Source organism: Alternaria atra (genome assembly GCF_907166805.1).
Source record: "Alternaria atra isolate CS162 genome assembly, contig: 21, whole genome shotgun sequence".
NCBI lineage: Eukaryota > Fungi > Ascomycota > Dothideomycetes > Pleosporales > Pleosporaceae > Alternaria > Alternaria atra.
In genome coordinates, this window is record NW_025091319.1 from 6,725,187 (window position 1) to 6,749,178 (window position 23,992).

At 51.4% G+C, this 23,992-nt stretch overlaps 8 protein-coding genes across 8 annotated transcripts; 4 read left to right on the forward strand and 4 right to left on the reverse strand.

Moving 5' to 3' along the window:
- Positions 1 to 2,062: 2,062 nt before the first annotated feature.
- Positions 2,063 to 5,053, reverse strand: ALTATR162_LOCUS2693 (uncharacterized protein; the record flags this gene model as incomplete). Its single annotated transcript, XM_043310299.1, has 1 exon — positions 2,063 to 5,053. The coding sequence occupies one exon, from the start codon at positions 5,051 to 5,053 to the stop codon at positions 2,063 to 2,065; it is 2,991 nt and encodes a 996-aa protein (XP_043166234.1).
- A 354-nt stretch (positions 5,054 to 5,407) lies between these two features.
- Positions 5,408 to 6,627, forward strand: ALTATR162_LOCUS2694 (uncharacterized protein; the record flags this gene model as incomplete). Its single annotated transcript, XM_043310300.1, has 5 exons — positions 5,408 to 5,426; positions 5,531 to 5,666; positions 5,719 to 5,875; positions 5,939 to 6,540; positions 6,594 to 6,627. 5 exons carry the CDS (start codon positions 5,408 to 5,410, stop codon positions 6,625 to 6,627), a joined length of 948 nt encoding a protein of 315 aa, XP_043166235.1.
- Positions 6,628 to 7,170: 543 nt separating this feature from the next.
- On the reverse strand, positions 7,171 to 10,229 carry ALTATR162_LOCUS2695 (uncharacterized protein; the record flags this gene model as incomplete). Its single annotated transcript, XM_043310301.1, has 3 exons — positions 7,171 to 9,101; positions 9,899 to 10,033; positions 10,082 to 10,229. The coding sequence occupies 3 exons, from the start codon at positions 10,227 to 10,229 to the stop codon at positions 7,171 to 7,173; spliced, it is 2,214 nt and encodes a 737-aa protein (XP_043166236.1).
- A 1,922-nt stretch (positions 10,230 to 12,151) lies between these two features.
- ALTATR162_LOCUS2696 (uncharacterized protein) lies at positions 12,152 to 13,364 on the reverse strand (the record flags this gene model as incomplete). The annotated part of the gene is made up of 3 exons (XM_043310302.1): positions 12,152 to 12,980; positions 13,029 to 13,275; positions 13,328 to 13,364. 3 exons carry the CDS (start codon positions 13,362 to 13,364, stop codon positions 12,152 to 12,154), a joined length of 1,113 nt encoding a protein of 370 aa, XP_043166237.1.
- Positions 13,365 to 14,529: 1,165 nt separating this feature from the next.
- ALTATR162_LOCUS2697 (uncharacterized protein) lies at positions 14,530 to 17,903 on the forward strand (the record flags this gene model as incomplete). The annotated part of the gene is made up of 4 exons (XM_043310303.1): positions 14,530 to 15,019; positions 15,072 to 15,623; positions 15,782 to 16,118; positions 16,694 to 17,903. 4 exons carry the CDS (start codon positions 14,530 to 14,532, stop codon positions 17,901 to 17,903), a joined length of 2,589 nt encoding a protein of 862 aa, XP_043166238.1.
- Positions 17,904 to 18,226: 323 nt separating this feature from the next.
- Positions 18,227 to 18,460, forward strand: ALTATR162_LOCUS2698 (uncharacterized protein; the record flags this gene model as incomplete). Its single annotated transcript, XM_043310304.1, has 1 exon — positions 18,227 to 18,460. One exon carries the CDS (start codon positions 18,227 to 18,229, stop codon positions 18,458 to 18,460), a length of 234 nt encoding a protein of 77 aa, XP_043166239.1.
- A 391-nt stretch (positions 18,461 to 18,851) lies between these two features.
- On the reverse strand, positions 18,852 to 19,869 carry ALTATR162_LOCUS2699 (uncharacterized protein; the record flags this gene model as incomplete). The annotated part of the gene is made up of 2 exons (XM_043310305.1): positions 18,852 to 19,682; positions 19,738 to 19,869. 2 exons carry the CDS (start codon positions 19,867 to 19,869, stop codon positions 18,852 to 18,854), a joined length of 963 nt encoding a protein of 320 aa, XP_043166240.1.
- Positions 19,870 to 20,127: 258 nt separating this feature from the next.
- Positions 20,128 to 23,825, forward strand: ALTATR162_LOCUS2700 (uncharacterized protein; the record flags this gene model as incomplete). The annotated part of the gene is made up of 4 exons (XM_043310306.1): positions 20,128 to 20,211; positions 20,259 to 20,490; positions 20,537 to 22,702; positions 22,750 to 23,825. 4 exons carry the CDS (start codon positions 20,128 to 20,130, stop codon positions 23,823 to 23,825), a joined length of 3,558 nt encoding a protein of 1,185 aa, XP_043166241.1.
- Between the last annotated feature and the right edge of the window lie 167 nt (positions 23,826 to 23,992).

The window sequence follows — 23,992 nt, forward strand, 5'->3', positions numbered from 1 at the left end:
TTTGAAGATCGTCTTTGTAGTGATGAGATGTGATGGGTGGAGACTCGGGGATATCGGGGTGAGTGGTAGGTCGGAATACGGCTTCGTAAGAGGTGATAGCGTTTCGTCGACTGAATATTTGGTGTACTGAGGGGAAGGGCTGGCGAAGTATGCGGAGCCCTTTGTGTCTCGTCGATCTTCAAGCGTTGAGCTGGTAGAAACGACAATGATGTTGTTTTGCAGCGCAGGCCAGACGATTGCCAATTGGTTGAGACGAGTTTGCGCAGAGGATACTGCACGCAGTCGTAGTATTGGTATCGTCGTAGAGGTTGAAATTCCGTGAGCTGTCGGGCTGATGCAGCCCATGGGCGGGCTGCACCAGGAGTTTAGAGCTCAGCGATTGCCTGCGGCATTGTCTCGACGATTAATGGTGTATGGATGTGGTTATTGTGTGTTTCTGGTATGTTTCTGTGTGACTTTGACGTCTTTGGGCTGATGTGGAGAGAGAATGCGGGCGAGGGCAGAGGATATGTTTAATTTTTAGTTCCGCCCTAGCGACATATCGCATGGTCCGAGCGGCTAGTTCTCTTTGCAGCGATGACTCCATATCCAACACCAATTAGCTGCGACGACGCGACATACCAGTCAGTCAAAGACACGGCGCTCTACACACCCTAGTGCAACAGATTTTGTAATTTCTTCTTCAGTTCCCCATTCATTGCAGTCTTCCAGCGCCTGTCGCGTGCCCCTCATCAGGAAATTTTGGTTTCTCGCCGAACTGCCCCACTGAAACTAACCTGGACGTGCGCAGTGCGTGCAGCGATGAGGCAACACGGGGCTAATACACGGTAACGGCTTCAGCCTATTGGTTGCTGCTGAGACGCAGGCCCCGGGTTTGCATATGCTGCGACGAACAGCAGGGCACGAATAGTAGATTACCGTTGACCTCGCTCTCCTGACATCGTCATCTTTAATATCTGCCCTAGCAAAAGCATCGAAGATGGAAACTTGCGCCTACTCAACCCCGACTTCGCGATGCGATCGTGGATCTACCAAAAGTACGCTTGACGTCGCTCGGCATTGTACCCCTCCAGATGCATCTCATATCGATACGCACTGGGCTTGTATTGACGCTGGCGCCCGCAGGCGAAGAAGCGGTGAAGAGGTGCAAACGTAGCCCGGCGCCTCAAACAGTAAAGGTACAGCAACTTGCGGGCCGCTGCTGCTTGTCACAATGCAGCAGTGTCCGCCCTGAGACACTCGCTTGTAAATCATCTAATTACTATAGGACATGTAAAGAAACGACATTACTCTAAATCGGCATTTCCATTGGAATTGCCGTTGACACCGTTTATACTCAACCGTACTCTTTGCTCTGCAAACCTCGAGTCAACTTTTTTTTTGGGTGAGGCTGAGCTTTACCTTGCTTGAGGTGCATTGGTGGGTCGACCCACAGTGCGCCGGTTGGGTCAAGTTTCTTTCTCAAGCTGATGCGAGATCTTCGACATGTCATATGTGTATATGCTCCTCATTGGTCGTCGGATACGTACATACATGAATGGCAGGTTTTTCATTGGCCGGAACATACATGTATATCCTAGGAGGCAATACAGCTACGTTGCAGCTACACACCATCTAAACTTTCTGTAGGATGGCTCGTTACCACAAGGCCACATTTCCTTTTGTTTTTCTCAGTTTTCTTTTGTTCGCTGCAACGTTTACATTCAAGGAAGAACTGTCAACGGTCGCTCGGCCAGACCGTCCTTGGTTATCTCTGGCTTGGTACAAGGTGGAGTGCCAGTGGAGCCTAGAAGCCACGAACACACTCAGGGTTTGAAAATCCGGATCACGCGCAACATATCTTCATTATGGCTAGCCCCTCATTCACAATATTTAATGGGGTAAATCGTCAGGAGCCCCCATACCTCTTGTAGTTAGCATTACGTGATTACACAAGTGTATGTACAAAGAAGAGTAAGCGTCTTTAGCTCAGACTGCTGCCGCCTGGCTTCCCTTCGCACATGTATGTACAAAAGTCCGGTAGACTATATGCAAGTGGCCGAAATAGCGGGCTTCAACCGAACTAAACGTTCGACTGCTTGGCACCTTCTCCATTCCTAATGTCGACATCGCTAGGCGAGGCAGGAGCCTCAAGCTTGGCAAGGTCTGCAAGACTGCCTAGACCACGAATGATATCCTCATCATCGAAGCCCAAATTGTAGAGCATCTGCGCAGCCCACCTGAGCGTATCGCGCCTCTCTTTACGCGTGGCCTCTTCCACTTCCTCGCCACTTCTTCCATCAGTCTCCACTTCGTTTTGGACCTTCCGAATAATGGCCCAGATCGTCTGTCGGTTAGGGGTGATGCGCCCTTGTAAGGTAAGCGTGGCGCCGGAATCCTGGACAATTTCAATGTCTTTTGGTCGATCCTCGTACTCTTTGCTCTTCGTGACACGGTATTGTGGCATAGTGGGTAACCCACCTGGCGCTCTATATGGCTCGAAATTCTTTCGCGACTTGTGACACCAGGTTTCGACAAGAAGTTTGCCCTTGGCACTGCCGTAGCCATCGAGTACACCGCTTAGTATACGGTTGAAGTCATCTGTGGAGAGACTGACCGCTTGACGGGAGGAGAATGCGAGGAAGCGAGAGCAGTATGCTTTCCACTCACTATCTACGGTAGACATGACGGATAGTGTGCAGTAGAGCTCACCGCGTATGTTGCGGAGTATCATGTTCTCCCACGCAAAGAGTAGTCCAGTAAATGTGTCTTGAGCACGTATCTTGGCTTCCTCGGGTCCAACTGAGGTTCGAAGGAGTTCTGCGGCAAAGCTCGAGATGATAATAGGTCGCGGTCTGAACGTAGAGGTTTCTTCCACATACTTCTGCATGCCTCTGATGGAGTCCCATCGACGGAGTTTGATTTGTGCACATAGCAAGGCTGTCAGAATCTCGGCTGGCATGCGTTGCTGCTGGTGTTTCTCATCCCACAACCCGACTTTCTTGATGACATCTAAGACGAGCCTGTTCTCTCCAGCCATGGTACCGAAACGAACAACAGACGCGGATATGTTACGATGACTGTGTAATTCACGATCGACCAGGGGACCATCCAAGTCGTCAGAGAACAGTAGCCAACGGCCCAGATCATACAGCTTTGACTCGGTGACTAAATCCAGCAGCCGTGCAAGGAGAGGTAGGGGGAGCTTGATGTCGAAGGCTGGGAATTCAACTGGTGGCAGGCGGCTTGTGAAAGGTTCATCTGGTCGTAATTGCGGACTGCTTCGAAGGAACTCGAAAAACTCCTGTACAGACTTTTGTTTGTTGTCATCAGTGTGTTGTTGGAGCATAGACAATGTGGTCACTGCTCCCTGGATATCTCCGTTACTAATGAAAGCACGCATAGCTCGATGCAAGAAGCTGAGAGGTATGGTGGTGGGCTCGAAGAAGTAAGGCACTTCGGTATCAGCCGAAGCAGAAGTATTCGCAGCGCCAACCTCACCACCAAATCCTGGAGCCAACTCAAAGATTCGCAAGAGTAGCTCTGGTCGCTTCTCGGGTACGAAGCCGCCGGACTCGATAAGCCGGACCATGATGGAATCCCAAGCTGAGGAACCAAGACTCAAGTTGTTCTTGTCTAAAAAGCCTTTCAAGATCTTGATAGAAGCAACCAGACTTTCTGGCGTAGCACCGCGAGCTCCTACCCCCAGTCGCATCTGATTGACAAGCCCATCAACGAAGGCTGTGACAATCTCGCTACTTATAGTTCTGCGGGTTCGTGCGCGATCTTCTGCGTTTGCAACAGCATCCCCGCTCATTGGAAGTAAGCTCCAGGTAGTTGTTGGAGCTGGCGTCTTCTTCTGCTCCGCTTCCATAATCTCTCGCCAGCTGATAAGCGCCCAGCTGTGTTCCCCTTCCCTGGCCGCCAATTTCTCCAGGATAGCAGTGCCATCTAGTGTCCAGCCACCATGCAAACATGACCACAGGACAAGCTCTAGCCACAGCTCCGGAGCCACCTCTGTGACCTGAACCTTGTAACGGGACCCGGGTATCTCGTGGCCGAGGAAGTACTGGGCGTTTGCGCGATCCTTGGCAGTCTTGACGGAAGCTTCGTGAGCGGTCCAGGTCGCGTCAGACAGAGCCGTCAAAATCTTGGACGAAAGCATGTGAAGTGTCGGAGGCTGTTGGAGGGCATGTTTGTCCTGGGGATTTCGATATGTGTAGACTGAGTCAGGCATCAAGCCCAGATGATGCAGGTAGGCAATCATCTCCAAGACATGCGGCATGATGATGTCCTGTTCGCTACGGCTCTGCTCCGCGGCTGTCAATATCATATCCGCCAGACTCCTCCATAACTGTCCCAACGCTCGTTTGACTATGACGTGCGAATAGCGAATCGATTCGGGGGCGGACGTTACGACATCAAGTTTAAGTTGCAGCTTGCGGTTTGGATATGTTCGTTGGAGGTGCAGTGGGCTTTCAGTCAGCTCTTTCAAAGACCGGTGTCCTTCTCCTTGCAATATGGCGTTCGCGTACTGTTCCAAGTGGGTGGTAAGATCCTGTGAGCGTGTTCCATCTTCAGTGAGCTTCTTTACTATCCAGATTACTGTCTGCCACTTCCCCGCCTTTACCCCGAGGTAGCTGAGGATATCCACGGAGGCATCTTGGGCTTTGTTGATGAGTAAGGCGAAGTCAAGTGACGTTGTCGGGTTTTCTGGTTCATCAGATGCCTCTTGCCGCAGGTGACTCGGGAGAAATGGCTCAATGGTACTAAGCCATGCCTTGACATCGCCACGAGCCTCTCGAGGTGGGTAGGGTATGCATGAATGAATCCGTTCCTTGGGCTTTGGAGGGACTACTCGAGTAATCACAACCTCTCTATCTTCTGTCGACGGCTGGAGACGTGGCTGTGCATCTGCGGGGCGGCGTTTCCCAGATGTGAAGGTGCGTTTCGAGGGTCTACCGAGGGCGGGAACGAGGAAGGCGGCGACGGAACAGGGAGCAGCGATTCCACGAGAGTTCGGACGGAAAGCCTGTGAGAGGGCGCTGCGAAAACATGTATGCGCAGCGCTCATTGAGGGGTGGCGGATGAGGGGTGGGAGTGAATGCTCGTGCCAGCGGCATGTTCTTGACTTTTTCTGACTAGGATCATGACGAACTGCACTCTCCAGATCCGAGACGCGCTAAGGTGGCTGACAGGGATCAGCACCCGTGCTCAAGGCTGCCCTGCCACTAGCGCTTCCTCTGTGACCTCACGCGTCTACTGGCGCAAACATTTCGCGACATTCAACAGTTGAACCGAGACAAAACACTCTCACCCGCTGCAGCCTAGGACATTTGCATATATAAGTGATTACTTCTGCGCGTGCCCGCCAAACACATCGCGAACCAACGTCCATCCATCACCCGATACACTAACAACCGCGACTATGGGTGTCTACCGCGTCGGTGAGTACCTGAATTAACCTGAACACTGTTGTAGCCAATGAGCTATGAGCCGCATGATAAAGCCGTCTCTTACGCCAATCAGAATCATGCTGACTATACTATAGAGGTGTGTCCTAACAACCGCGCCGGTTGTCAAGTCAAAGAATGCAAAGATTCTGGCACCAAGATCACGAAAGGCGAGTTGCGCTATGCGACACAGGTCACCATCAAGGATCATGTCAGCTGGCAATACCGCCATTGGTACGTCCTTGTACTACTTGTCTACTTGCAATATGTCTAATGACTACTTTAGGGGATGCGTCACTCCTAAGCAGATTGAGAACCTGGTCGAGACGTGCGGAGGTGACACTGACATGGTCGACGGCTATGACGAGTTGCCTGCCGAGTTTCAAGAGAAGATCGAATTCGCGCTTGAGAATGGCCATATTCCAGATGAAGACTGCACACGCGTAAGTATATTTCCACATATTCCCGGAGAACTCCTCGCTCAATCAATTTACTAACTTCAACAGGACCCTGAGCTGAATCGTTTGGGGGCCAAGAAGCCCAGGGCAAAGAAAACCAAGAAGAACGCCGAAGACGATGACGACGAAGCAACTGACGAGAAACCTAAGAAGAAGCGCGCAACCAAGGCCAAGAAGGACGAAGTCAAAGATGAGGTCGAGGACGAAGACGCTGAGGACGCTCCCGCACCAGCTCCGAAGAAGCGCACCACCAAGGCCAAGAAGGTCAAAGATGAAGAAGAGGACGATCTTCCCGCTCCAGCCCCCGCCCCTAAGAAGCGCGGTCGACCCGCCAAGAAGGAAGTTGACGAAGAAGATGGCGAGAAAGAGACTGCTCCTCCAGCAAAGAAGCCTCGTGCTAATGGTAGGACTAAGAAGGCTCCTCAGCACACCGAGGCTAGCGAGGAGGAAGCGCCCGCACCCAAGAAGGTTCGAGGCAAGAAGGCTGCGCCCAAGCAAGAGGTAGCAGACGAGGATGACGAAGAGGATGTCCCGCAACCTAAGAAGGCTCGAGGCAAGAAGGCCGCAGCTGCCAAGGTCAAGCCTGAGCCTGAGGACGGCAGCGATGTCGAGGAAGAAGCTCCCGAGCCCAAGAAGATTCCCCAGAAGAGGTACGTCTGGATCGATTCAAGAGATCATTGTGTTCATGGCTAATGCTACACAGGGGCCGCAAGAAGGCCGCCGCTGTCGACGAGTAAGCTTACCTCACGTACCACAAGCAACATATGTTACCGGATGATGTAGTCCGTTTGTGATGAGGCGTTAGGGGGTGTCATGTGGAGTATAGTATTCTTCACGGAGTTGAGATACCCAGGAAAGCGTCGTGATTATGAGAGTTGTTGTGCATGGGCTGAGTATGGCTGAGTTCACTCTTAGTGTTATATGCACACTAGCTAGTCTTTCTTCCTTTCATGTTGCTAGCATGATTATGTACGACCGTAATTGCTCTTGTTTTCGTTTTTCCATTTTGGTAGCACACCGAGCAGGTCGTCCATGACCCATTCATTACTACCCAGTTTCTCCCACTAGTATAGTACAAATGTGTTTTCCTACCACATCCAACCCCCTCCCTTCCTTCCTTCCTTCCTTCCTTCCTTCCTTCCTTCCTTCCTTCCTTCCTTCCTTCCTTCCTTCCTTCCTTCCTTCCTTCCTTCCTTCCTTCCTTCCTTCCTTCCTTCCTTCCTTCCCCCAGTACTCTTCGTGTTAACGTACCCGATTCATCCCCTAAGCCAAAGTCTCCTTCACTCCCTCAGCTTTTCCACCTCCTCATCCCTCATCCTTGCCCAATCTACCATCACCCTCCCATCGTCACACGTAACCGTAGGAAACAAGTCTTTGAACCCAGCACCGTTTCTAGCCCGCTCTGTCATATGTTCATGTACCACATCCTGGCCGTTGCACGACTCCGAGTGGATTGGACAGCGTGATGTGAATACCACGTCCTCGGTATCGGTGGCGGTGTTGTTGATCTCAGTATGCTTGTCAGGCGGGTGTGAGAGAGAAGGGAAAACGGGACGGGGCGTTGGCGATGGGTTCGCGGCGTTGTAGGCTTCATTCAGGGCTTTGGAAGCGGCGCGTGGACGGCCCGTGTTTAGTGGCTTCGACTTCTTGTCCGTGTGGGCGATGTAGCTAGGGGAAGGGACCGGGTCGATGTATGCGGGGAAGGGGAAAGAATCTGGTTGTCTGGGAGCGGGGAAGGTGAACGCGGGTGTGGTGTCGCAGTGTTGCGAGGGCGCGAAGACTGGACTTCCGAATAAACCAGTGGGTGGGTGTCCGATGGGAGTCTGACTCCTCGTAGACGAAGCCTCAGGATAGCTACTGCCCCCTTGTCTGGCTGATGTATTCGACCCAAATCCAAGCCCAATATTCACCATATCATAATGCCTCATCGCCAGACCTCTCAAATACGCTGCGCTCTCTGCAGACTGATAGTTCGGCACGCGGAACGGACTAGACTCCCTTGTCTGAGCCTTAGACACGGCATCACGAATTACGTCCGGATGACCCAGACCATGGAGATATAGCCCACCCTCCGTCATCTCTTCACTATTGGGCGAGTGTGAGTTGGGCCGTGGATTGCAGGTATTCACCCTCGACAACGGCCGCGAGCGCGAGGAAGGTTGAGATGGAGATGGTCGCCGTGAAACAGTTCCTACAAACGCAGAGATGTCATCTGGATCCATCCAGCCTTGTGATACGGAGAGGTTGGCTACCATGTCTTCATCCTGTTCTTCCCAGTGTGGCGGCTCACCTCCCTGCCCACCATCTTCTGTTACGTCTGTAAGGGGACTTGAAGACCGACGAAACCCTTCTTCAGCGAGTAATTGGTTTAAGCGCGAGGTGCTCGCTATGGGTCGAAGTGAGCCATGGCCATTACTGTGACCACCGCGCACGCTGAGACCATGTAGATGGGTTGGGGAGACGGAGCGTGAGACGAAGGGCGTGTTGTCTACAGATGCATGGCGGGATCCTGGAGCAGAGTATGCGAGGTAGTGGCCGCGGTCGTGGGGTGTGTAGCTTATTGATGGGAAGGCTTGCGTGGAAGGAGCTTCGACGGCGCCGATTCGTGGAATGTTGGTCGATGACGAAGAGCTTTGGTGACCGGGTGCTGGTCGAGCGTGAGGAGATGCATGAGGGCCGGTACGTGGACTGATGTTTGGAGACACCTGCGAGGGGACTAGCAGGGCTGTGAACGATGGGACACGTGAGGGTACTTGACTGGGTAAGGACTCCTGTGCGCGTGCCTTGGGTGTCGCAGCAGTATCACTATCCTTTGCGCTGCCCATTATACTCTCGCCCCCATTCTCCTTCTCTGCCTTTCTGACTTCCTCCTCTTCAAGTGCCTTCTTCATCTCTTGCTTCTTGATCTCTTCCTGCTCCTCTTGGAGCTCTCGCTCGTGAACACATGATCTCTCCAAGGCAGCGATGTTGTGTTCGAGTACAAGATTTGGGTCCTTGTGGTTGTAAAGCGGCGCATGATCATAGACGACTCCTATAATGTTTATGCCCTTTTTTGTTGAGAACGGAACAGGCTCGATGGGGTTACCTGCGGGAAAGGCGTAGATGAAATGTCCTCGGTAGTGGTACGCGACCCCCGTTTCGAGTGTGTGGTGGCCTTTCAGCCCAGAGATATAGACATGTTGTCTAGTGGCTTTGATGCGAGCTGCGTGCTCTGTTGTCTACTTAGTATATAAATCTTGAGCCATCTGCGCGGATATTCGCGAGCTCATCAATCACTCGAGGAAGTCGCGATAGCTATCCCACACTCAACTTACCATTAGCAAAATTCTTCGCACATCCTCTTCCAGTCATGTTCGCGCGCTGAAACGGGCAATTGTATACGTTGGTTGTGAGGTCGTACGTGATGTCACAGCACTGTCGCGACAATCGCAGGTGGAATTGGGAACGACACCGATCGTAGCAAGTCGCGGATGTAACGCACAAGTAATGCAGATGGATTGTGAGAATCTCTCTTTGTTACGATTAGGCGTTTTAGAGGCGATTGCGCGTGATTTATGTTCAACGTACGCGAAAGCAAGCGGAAGCTGAGCCGAGACCATGGTAGGAAACCCTGCTTTAGTGAAAGTGAAAGTGAAAGGGAAGGAGAATGGCTTCAAATGGAAGTATGGAGACCAATCGACACGGAATCATGAAATAGAGTTGCACGTGATGGTCAGCGCCTGTGAATCATTGGGAAAAGAAGCAGGCGTGAACACAGTGGATGCAATGATGGGAAGTGAATGGCGTTTTCCCACACACCTGGACAAAATTATCAACGTGCGTGGCTAGAGCTGGAAATATGCCTACACTGTTGCAGTGTCAGACACTGATGACAACGATGACGATACCAACACATGATAGAGGTTATGAGATCGTTAAGAATAAATGGTATATCAAATTCATTGAAAAGCGCTATCAAAACCCAACTTCCTATACATCGTATCATGCTCTATCGTGTAGCGGAAGTACCATCGGAGCCATCAGCAGCGGCTCCAAGACCCTCCTCATCACCAGGCTCGGTGTAGGTGCCAGACTTCTTGGTGGCCCCGCGTGTGCGCTCGTCAAGGATATTGCTCTCATCAATGGCATCCTTCTCGTCGCGTGCTAAGTCAGGTCAGAATTGTCGAAACTATCAGTAAGCAAGGTACGTACCTAACTGTGCGTCGGAATCACCACCGTTGTCGTACTCGGTCGCCTCGACGGACGCCTCGTCGGCCTGAACGGGAATTTCGGACTGACCGGTGCGGGACTTGTAGTCGTTGTCGACAGCGTTGCCTGTGGGGATTTCGCTGGAACTCATGGTGATGGTAGCGGTGTGGGTTGGTGGATGTATGCTTGATAAGAGTGCTTGAGTACGTAAATAGTTGGATGTGATGTTGCGATGTGTTAATGTGGAAAAACATGGATGGGATCACCTCTTTAAGTAGACAATGTTGACAGCAATTATACGTCATGGTATTGACCATGTCCACTCAAGCCTCTGATGCAACAAGACGTTCGAAACAACAAGGAGGCAGGGTCCGCAATCTAGATCCCATGTTGCGATCACAATTATGACAGCATAATCGACAATACGATACTGACCTCCACAAGGCGCATGCCAGCATTCGCATGATGTGCACCCTGAGTGGGTAGGCGCAGGGCGATCCGGCAAGCGGAATCCTTCACTAGAGGCGGGAGCTGGTCGAAAGGTGCGTTACGGTGACTAGCTTGGATGTGAGGGTCGCCGCGTCATACCATGAGGTGATGCAGCTAGATTGAGCTCGTTCAAAGTAGCCATCCAATATTCCTTCTCTTCATGACCAAGCGGCTGTGTGCCAGCGTTTCTGATGTGCCATTGATGCCATGTGAAGCCATATAGACGTCAGCGACGGTCTGCCATACAATACTTTGGAGCTGCGTCATGCTTTCGCAACGGCACAGCACCTGAACACCGCTATGCAAGGGACAACATGAGGGCCCATCCGCACAGAGCTAGCATCGCACCTGCAGCCGAAAGAGGATGACAGTCGACGTCAACACAAGCGTAGCGTCAGGGGAGTGTGGAGCTCTTTGTTTGGGCTGGAGATTGGCGAGATCGATCGTGCATGAGATATCGGATGCCATTGTGATGTGGATGACGCTGGGCTGGGGACCTGGAAGTTTGTTTTGCGATGGCTGGGTTGACGTTGAGAGCATTGACGCGAAACGCGATATCGCGACGTCACGACGTCACGACGTTGGCCCGGAAGCCATTCAGACCACGCAAGACGGTAGACACGGCAGTCTGGCAACGCTGCATCTCAGTTGAGTCGCAAATGCGGCTCTCCTCCATTCATGGCACCCATGTTACTACCACCACGGCTTTGCTGATTGGAGCGCGCAGAATTGTCTCCTTGACCCGAATCTGAGTTGCCTTGTTGAGGAACGCAACATTGAAAGAAACAATGCCAAGTCTGTATCTTCCGATGCCCGCCCATTCTGCAGCCAACACGTCGCCTGCGATCTGATGAGTTACGCTGGACCTGAAAAGAGTAAAGTCTCTCATGTTCCAGATGCTGCCACATTATGTGGGACGCAGGGTGGGGCACTTCACAATCTCTCCACGCAGCACGCCCGACGAGACGAGTCTGCATGCCTCAAGACTTGATGTTTGCTCCCACCAATTTTTCCATCAAATCACCACCAGTCAGCGTGGCCGAGTGGTTATGGCGTGTGACTCAAGCGAAAGCTTGTCTTCTCCGGAAGACGCACTCTCAAGAGGTTTCTCATAGGGCAACCTGCGTGGGTTCGAATCCCACCGCTGACATTATCTTTTTGCGCCTCTTTTAGTAGAAGAGTGGTGTGGTGGTGCGTCAAACGATGTTTTTGCCTTTTTGCCCGTGAAGATTTTCGGAACGTTCCGAGCATGTACCTAGTCACGTTGTCCAACCTTGAAAGTTCCGTCTCGATTTGGGTGGATGTCACTGCCTCACAAGGACAACTACAATGCAAATCGAGTAAACAAGTTGAATGCTACATTAGTTTCCTCGCCTTGTTACAAACCTAAAGTAGTCGCCGGAAACATGGAGCCTCAACTCTCACGATTGATAGGTGCATAGTTCCCTGCGCGCAGATTAACACGAGCATATATATCGGAAGAATTGCATTCCAAAGTTAACCACAAGTTTGTCCCTAATACACATACAGAATAACCACGCCAAAGATGCAGAGCAATTATCAGATAACACAGCCACGGCCATTCTACGCACTTGCGCCGGCATCTACCGCAGTTCCGCTATCACTCGTGTCCTTCTTGGCCTCCTCGGTCTTCTTCGCGGCAGCCATCTGCCATGCAGGAATAGCGGCACGTCCCGGCGACGGCCTACCGTACGCAGGGAGGGGCTTCTCTGTGCTAGGAGTGGGAATGGAGCTAGGCGCAGGTGTTGTGCTACCGTTTGTCTGGCTCTCACTCGCGCTCGTGCCGTTTGTCTGCTCACTAGGCGCAGGAGTAGACGATGGCTGGGGTGTTGATGCCGAAGCAGCGGGTGTGCCGTTGGTGTTGGGCGTCTGCGATTGACCGTAAAGGCTTGAGGTGCTTTGCGGGCGTGGTGGTGGTGCGCCGGATCCCATCCTGTTTCCGATCAATGTCTTCAGGCTCTTCAGCTCGGTTGACAGCTCCTTGAGTCTGTTGTCGGTCGACTCCTTCTGAGAGTCCAATGCCTTGGGGATCAGGTCCCTCAAGCCTCGAACGTCGTCCTCGATACGTCTGTTGTCGTCTCCCTGCCTCTTTGACGACTCCTTCAAACTTGCCAGGACACTCTCTACCTCGCCGAGCGCGTCGTCGAGTCTTGTCGTCCTTGCCTCTTCCGATGCCTTGAGAGCGGATGTGTCGGTGTTGAGTTGCTCGAGGAGATCGAATGCGCGCTTGAACTGTTCGTCGACGGACGCCTTGTCTTGCTCTAGCTGAGGCTGCGTAGGCGGTTGTATCAGGGGTAAGACGTATCGTTTCGCGGTAAAGTATAAGCCGTATCCTACACCGCCCATTACCGTCGCCATGATGAAGTAGTCTCGCCAGTCGCGTTTCGGCGGTCTAGGTTTGTCAGCATCGACCACAGTCATATACAATGTCTATGCTTACTCTGGAGGTGGCGGAGGTGGTTGCCAGTATCCTTGAGGAGGATAGCTCGCATATGGGGCTGCAGGTGGTGGTCTGTACGCATTGCTGGCTACTGCCGATGTCTGGGGTGGAGGAGATGAAGGTAGGCTGGGGTCTTCGGCTGCACGCGCAAGCGATACGTCGACTTCTTCTTGCGTGAGGTTCTTCGATTGGAGAAATGCGATGCGCTTCTCAAGGGGCGCGCTGGCAACGGACGGATCCTGGAGGACTGACGAGGGTGATTAGTATCGTCGCGTAGAGCGCGCCATGCATCGACTTACAGGACACAGCAGACTGTATGATATCCTCGCGGACCATCTTGACTACACGTTACGCAATGCCAGTAGCACGCGCAGGTTGTGGGTTGATGATGGAACTGGAGAGTCGCGAAATGACGATCCGAGAGCTGGAGGCGGGTATGCCTCGGCTCCTGCTCCTTTAGATCGGCGGTCGGTTCCGCAGCGTCTCACGTGGCACCAGCCGCCGCACTTTCTTTCCGACTTCGACACCGCAATGCGAGACGCCCGAACATCAGGTTGCGACCTTTAATTGCAACATTCCTGACACCTCTCACTTAATGCTACATAGGCTCACTAGGCTGACCCTATTAGTGTTGGTCAAGACTTTCACCAAGTTCAGTATAGAACACGACTGGATAACGCGTTCGTCCAGAATTACGACACGGTCCTGTAAAGTCTCTCTGCAAGCATCATGTCTCCAGTTTTGTTCTCAGTTGTACTACCATTCTTCGCTGTTTCTTCTCCAACTGTTTCCGTTTTCTTCTCAACCGTCCCTTCATCTTGCATCTGCATTTCTTGGGGGTTACCAAGGTAGAGTAACATCTCGGCAGGACCTGTTGGTAATCGAGTGACGCGACTACATATAGTAGTTGGCATCTGCCTTTATCGCATCTTTCGTCTTTATACCGCCATTGTTTTCCTTTACGATTAGGACATGAGCACGACCAGAAAGAGTAAGCTACTATGAAAGCTGTCAAGGCCACTACACATCTCCTACAGTGACCTACGTCTTCTGTACATCAAGTGTTGTGATATTTCGAATCATCGCACATTGTTAACATGCACCCTTTATATGTTTCTTTGACATTCAGATCCGTTGTTTCATCGTGTGCATCAATCACTTGATACTCACATGGTCTACATAAGGCCTCTTGGTTACCTCGGGCTGCTTGTTGTACTGCGGTTTCGCCAGACAAACAATTCCCCACTGATGTGGTCAAGGGCAGTCTGCGTAGTCGACATGAATATGTGGTATTTGGTCAATTCGAAGGTAAAGGAGTCTCTTGTGCGGGGCTTCAACTTTGCTGCGATACATTCGCGTTTTCACCTCATTGTGAACAAGGTCCGAGACAAACAGAAGTTTTCGCCTCTCAGTCAGTATCAATTTTTCTCATTCTCTCATTGTATCTCCAAATTTCCGCACCTTTACAGAAATTCCAGTTTCCGTCGAATTCAGCGACAATATGGGTCGAACTAACATCGTCGACACCGACGAAGTCGCGTGTGCGATGGCTTTGGCCTCACAAGGCAAGGGCAAAGGCAGGGGTAAACAAAAGGCGGCTCAAGCCCGCACAGGCAGTCCCCCAAAGCCGAAGAAGCCCAACAGTGTACCAACGACAAGAGTGAAGACAAGGGCTACTGGAAGCGCGACATCGACGACTCCTCCCACTCCGGTGCAGGCTTCCGAATCTAGGTTTTACGAGGCGAACGGCTTGAAGATTCCTCTTTATAACCAAGACGGCCTAGGCAACAGGAAGAGGCAGTACGCTCGCTTGTCTAAGACTTTGCTCAAGAACAACATAGACCAGCTACTTGACATCGTGGAGCAGTACGCAGGCGCAGACAGGAGGCAAGAGCTAAAGAACAAGGGACTATCAAAGTCAAGGCTTGCGAACTGGATCGAAGAGAAGGAAACACTTGCTCTTGGACGCAACCCAAAGTCGACTTTGGCTAGTAAGTTCATGCCTACCGCCTTAACTGCGCGCAAGTATACTCACAATCTTAGTTGCAGTTGATGACGAGGAAGAAGCTGAGTCAATTGAGGAGGCCGCTTCCTTCTCAACGCCCGCTGCCCTGACATCTTCCGGGACAAAGACCAAGAAGAATACCGCTACGAGTTCCACCTCCAACGACCAAGAAGAAGAGTCGCGGATTGTTGCCAGAAATAATGGTACATGCGATCAGCCTAGTGATCGGAAGAGAAGCGCGCCTGGTAGGCCACCGGACGGTCAACCACTGACGAAGCTCCAGAAGTCTGACCTACCAGAAAACTCGATTGCTACAAGTACTGGACATTCGGCTAAGGTTGCTTCTATAGACAAGTCAGTTGACGACGTTATACCAACGCCTCCGCAAACGGGCGAGCAAACAGCCGTATATAGCGACAGAGATCACGATGTAAATCACCAAAACGCATTCTTCCGCAGCACTGGAATGCATCCTTCTGATCCCGACCGCTCTTCGCTGGTTGTTCGAGGTCATGGTGAGGATCGCGTGCTTACCGCTACCTCTCGCCAGACTTTCCGTAGGGTCGTGACATACCTCTTTGAGACTACCAGTAAGTTGTAGCATTCTTTTGTGCACTCCTGGTGTACTCCAATTTGCTTTCAAATGCTGTATAGTGTATCATGGCTACCCGAGTAGTCAAGACGTACCCTCTATCGGAAATTCTCTTCGTTTGTTGCCTACAGTACATCTTACTAATTACCTACTCAGTTCCACGTGATGCTACCGATCCTCCTGAGTCACCTTCCGTCCCGTACCTGAAGAAAGGAGTACACGGCCGCCGCGGCGACTTCCAAGCCGACGAGGACCAACGCACGGGCCTAGGCCATCAGATCCAACCGAGAGACCAGCTCAAGTGGGACGAGTTCAAAGCCTTCCATTCTATGCTCTATGAGCAGTTTCCTTATTATCCGCATTTGGTTAAAGGGGTATCAGTTGACTCCGAGACGAAGTATGCTTGGGACCAATGGCAGCGGTGGTATGCCGAATTCGGAGACAAGTACCCGGATATGCCGTCGCTCACCTTTGGCCTTGTGGCTGCAAGAAGGTGAGTGACGAGGATGAGAGTGAGGAGGAATAAGTATGAAGGAGTCTTCTATCTGCATGCGGCAAGCTCCTTGTATTTGCAACATCTCTCATTCGAGAGTATCTTCTCGTATGGGTATGGTATAGATTGCGGAAGTTGTGAGTGGCTTGTCTACCATGCGTCATGCCAGTACCAGTGGTTGGAGTGGATTCAAGCAAGGTGTCGTTGCACCCAAATGTGAGTCAAAGAGCACGTCCTGCGATCACCATGCAGTTGCCAGGAGCATAATAAGGACGCAGGCCCTGAGCGACTAAAATATTGAATCACAATATATAACTCCAGGGCACCTACTCACGGTAGTATTTCAAGCCATCGAGATGTAGCGGAGACCTGATGCTAAAGGTATTCGCCGCATATAGGGTCTTGAGTTGTCGGTGTGAGAGACAGCGAGTACCACCAGGCTTCTTCTTGATGTGGAAAAGTCTTAGCCACCTCTTCACAATATGCTGCAACAGTGCGACTTACCATCAAAGGTAAGCGAAAAAAAAAGGTTAGTATATGAGCTCTGTTAATTGGATGTAGACAAGCTATACTAGAGCAGTTGCGGGTGGTTTAGGGGGTCTTACCTCACCCGCTAACCTCACCCGCGGCGCCTCACGGATGATAAGGAAACCGGCACTGACTGCAAATGCCGGAGCCGCTACACTTTGGTACTCCAGTAATACAATCCGCCATCATGAACACTGCGCTTTACCAGACTTGGACTACTGCGATTCCATACTCGCATATATACCCTTCTCAAAGGATACTCCTCCCAGTCTCATCACATCTTCTCTACAAACAGCGATTACCAAGTTCTCAAAGCAAATACTGAACAACTCGCCAAAATACCAAAATTACGACATCAGCAAAGCTATAACGATGTCCACTCAATCAAAGCAAAGTCTGAACGCTTTGTGCGCAGACGCAGCCATGAAGCGCTTAAACCAACGTCTAAACGCCTTGTGCGCAGACGAAACACATACCGTCAGCTCAACTATGACGACGGCAAACTCACTCAAACGCATTTCCGAAGAAACGGAAGCAGAACCCATAAGCATGCGTTTGAACATCTTCACAACAGGCAAAAAGCCATGTCTATCGCCAGTAGGCGCAAGAACCAACACTCATATGAGTACCGGCGGCGACCACGTGAGCTTGCTCACGCCGCCCGAAACACCGCCGGTCTCAACCGTGCGTACTATGCATCTCAGGCTCGACATACCGCAGCAAGTGGTCTCTAACGAAGAGTCTGAGAAGCTCAAGTTGCGAGAAGCAGCCCCAGAGAAATGCGAGCCCAAACTCAAAAGGCCATTTCCGAGGAAAAGGCAGATGAAAGTAGCGTCCGACATTAAGCACATGAAGCATTACACCACAAATGAGACTTCGGTGCTATCAGAGTCGGGTTTCATCAAACCTCATATCAACAAATCTGCTCGGGTCGACAAGTTACTCAGAGTCTTCCCGTATCTCTCAACTACGAACACCAAGAGACCGAGATATAGAACACAAGCCGAGCGCGACGAGGCGAGGAACCGTGCACGACTCCTAGAGGATAACAAGAAGATCACGAACAGCGATTACGCCAAGAGACTAGCATGGGAAGCCTTCTCCTCACGAGAAAAGGGCCGCATAGACCGGGGACGCGAGGCGATGCTGGTATCAGCCCTTGAGAAGGACGACCTTGCGAACGAGAAATTGGGCGTACCCAACGACTTGCCAGAGTGGAGGAAGACTAAGACTAGCCGATTCGCTAAATCTGGATGAAGAGGGATAAGGAGAGATGGGTCAGAATGCGGCGAAGGGCTCAAGATCTTCTTGTTAGAGACGTATTGCAAATGACGCTTGAGGGGTGGTTTGTGTGTTTTGGTGTTAGGTAGAAAAAAATGGAGTCTGATAAGCCCAACTATGGTACTGCCCGTATGATTCTCTAGTTTGACATGTTCAACCAGTGATATGTAGTGTGTTTGGCAAAAGCTGGTCGACTCGCCAAATCTGCTCGGGAAGCGATGAGTCAAGACACGGCGAACAACTCCGGGACCTGTTGTGGGAAATGCATTTCCAAAACTACAACACCACACTACTACACAATGGCGCTCACCACAGTCATCAAACTAAACTGGTTCCACTTTACCGCCACCGAAATCTTCAGGGTCGACTCACCAGGCGAGCCCCCACACGGCGTCCCCATATTCTCCTCACGCTTCGACCTTGGTCTGCCCAACAACGTCGTCTGCGCGTTCCTGAAAAACGCCGATACCTTCAAAACGACCGGTAAAACCATCCTCAAAGTCGCCACAAACGGCACGCGTGGGATGATGTAAGCTTGCCAGCTGGCTTCGTGGTGTGGTTGGCGAGTGAGCAAGCCGCCTTTTTGCATGGGAGGTTTGTTATGAGTGCCTGGGATGTGGATGGAGTTGGTCGCTATGAAAGATCAGTTCCAGGCCTATGAAGATCTTGAGAAGATTGTGCTCAAGGTCAAAGCAAACAATGTAGCTAAATAGATTATTGGTGTTAGTTCTAGCTAGTGAAATGTAGTAAGCCTCCTGGGTGTGCTATCGGGGCTGCGAAATGTTATGGGATTTTCGGTGAAGACGTCCAGGCTATATGATCTGCGCTACTGTTTGTCAGGGTCGTTAGTGCGAGGACCTTGAAGGCGTGCCTTTGCGAAGTGAGCTGTCAGTCATGAACAATAATGTCTGGGTTGTTATTTTCCTAATAATCATAGAATCCCTTTCCACTCTTCTTTCCCAACCATCCTGCATCTACCATCTTCTTCAATAGCACCGCAGGTCGGTACTTGGAGTCACCGGTATCATGATACAGGACCTGCATGATCGCCAGACATGTATCGATACCGATGAAATCTGCCAACTGCAGCGGTCCCATGGGTACGTTCGTGCCATTCTTCATGATACTGTCAATGTCTTCCTTCGCGCCTACGCCTGTCTCCAAGCAGATAACGGCCTCGTTGATGTACGGCATGAGAATGCGGTTTGCGAGGAAACCAGGGCTGTCGGCAGACTTGGAAGCGATCTTTCCCATCTTCTCGCAGAAGGCGATTGCGGTCTCGACGGTGGCTTGCGAGGTTTGGAGGCCGGTGATGATCTCTACGCCTTTTTGGATGGGGACCGGGTTCATGAAGTGTGTGCTAATGACGCGTGACGAGGCCGAGAGATCTGTCGGGTCTGTGGTAGTACTCGCCGCGATCTTGGTAATCGAGATAGAAGACGTGTTAGTGGCTAGGATAGCGTGTGATGGGCAGATTTGTGCGAGTTGCGAGAAGATCTTATGCTTGAGGTCTGGAATCTCCGGTACCGCCTCGATTACGAAATCGACGTCTGACAGATCGTTGAGTGATGTGCTGGACGTCAATCGCTCTCTTGCTGCGGTGGCGTCATCTTTCGAGATTCTGCCCTTTCCGACATCTTTTTCGAGAAGCTTGTCCGCAAACTTTAGGCCTTTGTCGATTGATGCTTGGGAGTTGTCAATTAACCGGACTTGTACTGAGGCTTTTTGTGCTGCTACGAGAGCTATTCCAAGGCCCTGAAGAAGTTAGTGTTGAGGGCTTGCTTGTATAATCGGGTCGGTCGTTGCACACCATTTGGCCTGCTCCAATAACACCCAACTTCTTGACCTCAGCAGCAGCTCCAACAGTGGGGGTTGAGCTGAAGGCACGGCATTGCTGTTTCAATGCGCATCGTGCGACCTGTTTTGAGGCTACGGAAAACATCGTAAGTATTTCTGGAGGGATTGCAAGGAAATTGTGGAGGTTGTCCGCACAACATGTGATGAGAAACAACGTCCCCCAGGCCGATGGGAACCGCCGCGGCCTAACCGAGGCATGACGTTGACTGGCGGCGGGAAGGCGCGAGGATCAGCCTTGTCTTGGCGGATTTGAGCGGTTTGTCCCGCATGTGGCACTTTACGCGTCGACGCGTCTTTTGGGTAATCGCGACACGGGTGGGCAGTTTGAGCATCAACCACGACAATGCCTCAGACAACACTGGACGATTGGGCGCAGGATACTGTGAATCCAGAAGTTCGCGCCCATGTCTCTAGTCTAATTTCTGCTGTACGCATACCTCTCTACCAACAGAATTGTTACTGACATGTACACAGCTGGGTGGTATTGGCGACGATGGCACGTATGCACTCGGACACGACGCCCTACTATGTCTCAAGGACCTACGGAAATGGTTGAAATTCGCCGACGGGCAGTACAATCGACGCGATGTCTCACGATGCATGGCCGAAGCAAATCTCGTAAAGGGCGACCTATTAGAGATACTTGCCAAAATATCACCGACTGTAGTAGAAAGCGCATGGAAACACAAGATTGCAGTTGCAACATGTATGCACGTACCCCCTAGGGATGGAATCTGTACTGACAAGTGCAGTGGAGCTTCTCGTTCCTTTGACATGGCCCAACGAAATCGACCCAACCGAAGCGACCGTAAACCACCACCGGCATGGGCCCTACATCGGGCTCGCTCAGATCGGATACAAGCGTGCTATTCTGCAATTCGATCGAGATAGAACCCTCCAGACTGCCGTCAAGACTGCGTTACCTTCAATGGCAGTACCCCTCCGAGAACGAACACCGCGAGATGAGGGCATCATCCGAATCGCCTTGTACTTCATACGCAACATTGCCATGCTTGCACCACCGAACGATGCACACATGGATGCCGACGAAGCCGAAGTCTCTCGATCTGCAACGATTGATACCTTCCAAGAACAGGACATATTCCAGGTCATTCTAAGTATTGCGTCCAGCATCGGAGAGGACTTTGTCACCCAAGATGTCATTATCCTCGAAATCCTGTTCTTCCTACTCAAGGGTATCGATGCCGAGAAACTCTTCATGGAAGACAAGAAGCTCAGTGCCAAAAACACAGATGAGCTGAAGGACTTGATGCAAAAGGAGAAGGCCATGCTCGCAGGCTACGCTCGCCACGCACCAACCCGGCACAACCGATTTGGAACAATGATATGGATGAAGCGGGACGACGAGAAGGTCACGACTATATCTGGGCAGGATGTGCTAGGAAAGGCGCAAGCTAGCATGCAAAAGATGGACGATACGAAGAAGTGGAATAAACCTCGACAAGGCAGGCGCAAGCAGGATGGCAGTGAAGAGAAAGAGGAGTTTGATTTGCCAGTATCGCTAAACTCCTCCGCGCGGAAGCATATCAAAGCCTTCGTTGAAGAGTTCCTCGACTCGTCTTTCAACCCTCTATTTCTGCACCTTCGGAAAGCTATTGAGCGAGAGACTGAACGTGTGGAAACACGGCATTCTAGACAGTTCTTCTATCTCATCTCGTGGTTCCTGCGAGCAGAGTGCGCACGGCGGCGGACAATGAAGGAGAGGGCCGCAGATCCGAAGAGCCCTGAGGTTCTATCTGCCGAGGATGAAAGCTACGGACTAGTAGCCGAAGTCATGAACCAGGAGACCTTCATTCTGCTCAACCGCTTTATGCAGAAGAGTCAGGATGAGAAGGCATGGCGAGACCTAAACGCCGGGCTGAAATGCTTCACACAGATCTTGCTTACTGTGCACGAAATGTCTGAATCGGCACTTGAAGAGGATCAAGAGATTGCTGAGAACATCCAGAACCGTATCTTCTACGAAGAGTCCACACACGACAGGATAGTCATGATCCTGAGGTCATACAAGGATCAAGGTTTTGGTTATCTCGACGCAGTCACAGAGCTTTCCCACGTCTTTTTGCGGATGCTTGAGCGTTATGCAAAGCAGAACGTTGACATGCAAATCCGCTCAAAGCGACGAGCCCGGAAGATCAAGAAGAAGAAAGCGGAGAAGCAGGGCGAAGATGGGGAAGAAGAAGAGGGTAATGTTTCGGAAACCGAAGACCTTCAACAAGCGCAAAAGACGGTTTCGGAACGCAAGTTCGATTTCACAAGGTTCTCGGCAAAGTTTGTCAACCAAAGCAGCGTGAATACTTTCGTGGCCTTTGCCAAGTACTTCAGCGATCTTGATACAGAACAGCTCAAGCGTGCGCATCGCTTCTTCCACCGTGTCGCTTTCAAGATGGAGCTTGGTGTTCTCCTGTGCCGGGTGGACATTCTGCAGCTGTTCAACAAGATGATGAAAGGTCCAGGCGGCCTTGACCCTGAGTCTCCTACTTACAGAGAGTGGGATGACTTTGTCAAACACTTTTTCAGGCAGGTTGTCAAGAGAGTACAGGACAGGCCCGAGCTGGTAGTTGAGATGCTGTTCAGCAAGATCCCCGCAACCATCTTCTTCCTTGAACACGGATATGATCGCGAAATACATACTCGAGCACCACGAGCGCCGGCGGAGCTGGAAGTTAAACCTGGCATGGAGCTGCCTGATCAGATCGGTGTCGCTGTTGGTGTACTTGTTAACCAGTCAAAGTCGGATGCTCTCCGCTGGGTAAGAGATGTCCTTGCATCAGCAACTGAAGAGCGCAAGGCGTGGGAAGAGGCAGCCGAAGCACAAAAGGCTTTGGTAACAGGCGCTGAGGGCGATGCAGCGGCTGAAGATCCAGAGGATGAGACGTCGAAGCCGCCGTCAATTTGTATGTATGATTTCATCGCCAGAAGACATCCTGCTAACCAAGTCCAGTCATCAAGCACGATACTGAAGAGCGCCGCATAGCTATGTTCAAGGACAACAAACTACGATTGCTCATGAATCTGGTCGGATTCGAGAGACTAGGAGAACATCACGATCCAGATGCTGCATGGATCATTCCCTCATCTCTCACATCAACACAATTGCAAGAAGCTATCGATCTCATTCGCAAGTTCGAGTTCGACCCGCCCACATACGAGGATGGCAAAGCACCAGAGGACCTGCTTCGTAGCAAGGCAGCAGCAGCTCGACGCTCTACTCGCCGGGCCGAATTTGACGACGATTCCGATGGCGTAGATCATGGCATAGACCGCGATTCAGAAGAGGATCATGGAGAGTATGCCAAGGGTGGTCCCACCACAAGAGATGCAGACGCCCCTCGCAAGACATTGAAGCGACGGCGCCGACAGAAAACCCCGGTCGAGCTTGATGACGAAGAGAAGGACCGCAGAGCTGAGGCGCGTCGCCAGAAGGAAATCGAAAAACAAGCTAAGGCATTGAGTACCATGTATGTGCATGACTCCGACGACGAGGACTGGGACGCAGAAAAGGACGCCGCTTTCTTCGCGCGAGAACAAGCCATCCGCGAGGAGAACCTGAAAGTCTTCAAGAAGTCCCTTGTGCTCGGGACGGTAGAGCCTATTGTTTCCAAGAAGAGGAAAGCTGATGCACCGGCGAAGAAGAGTAAGAGGAGGAAGAGCCCACCAAAACGAAAAGCGTTATTCGACGATAGTGACGACGACATGGAGGATGCGGAGAGCAGTCGAGCGACCTCTGAAGCTGTTGCTGGTAATATCCTGACTGATGACAATGAGGAGGAAGACGAAGACGGCGATGAAAATACAGATACTCCGCTTTCGTCGCAGAACGCTGGTGCTACGACGGCACTTAGTGACACGGATACTCCTAGGAAACCATCAACAAGTAATGTAACGAAAAGCACAGATGCGGCAATGGCAGACGCGGATTCGGATGACGATGATGAAGATGATGTACCGGTAGCGCGTAGACCGGCAGCGGCGCGTAACACGAGGGCTGGCTTTATTATTGACAGTGACTCGGAGTAAGCTTAAAGGCAGGGTTTTTTGGTGTCATCTGGAATGTTAAGGTTGCATAGCGTGGTTGTCTTGGATATACTTTTTTGTAATGTTGTTTGAATACCCATTATCTTGTTGACGTTACCAATCTCGTTCTTGTATCGTCTCATCTCGCCCCATCTCATGTCGTCATTTCG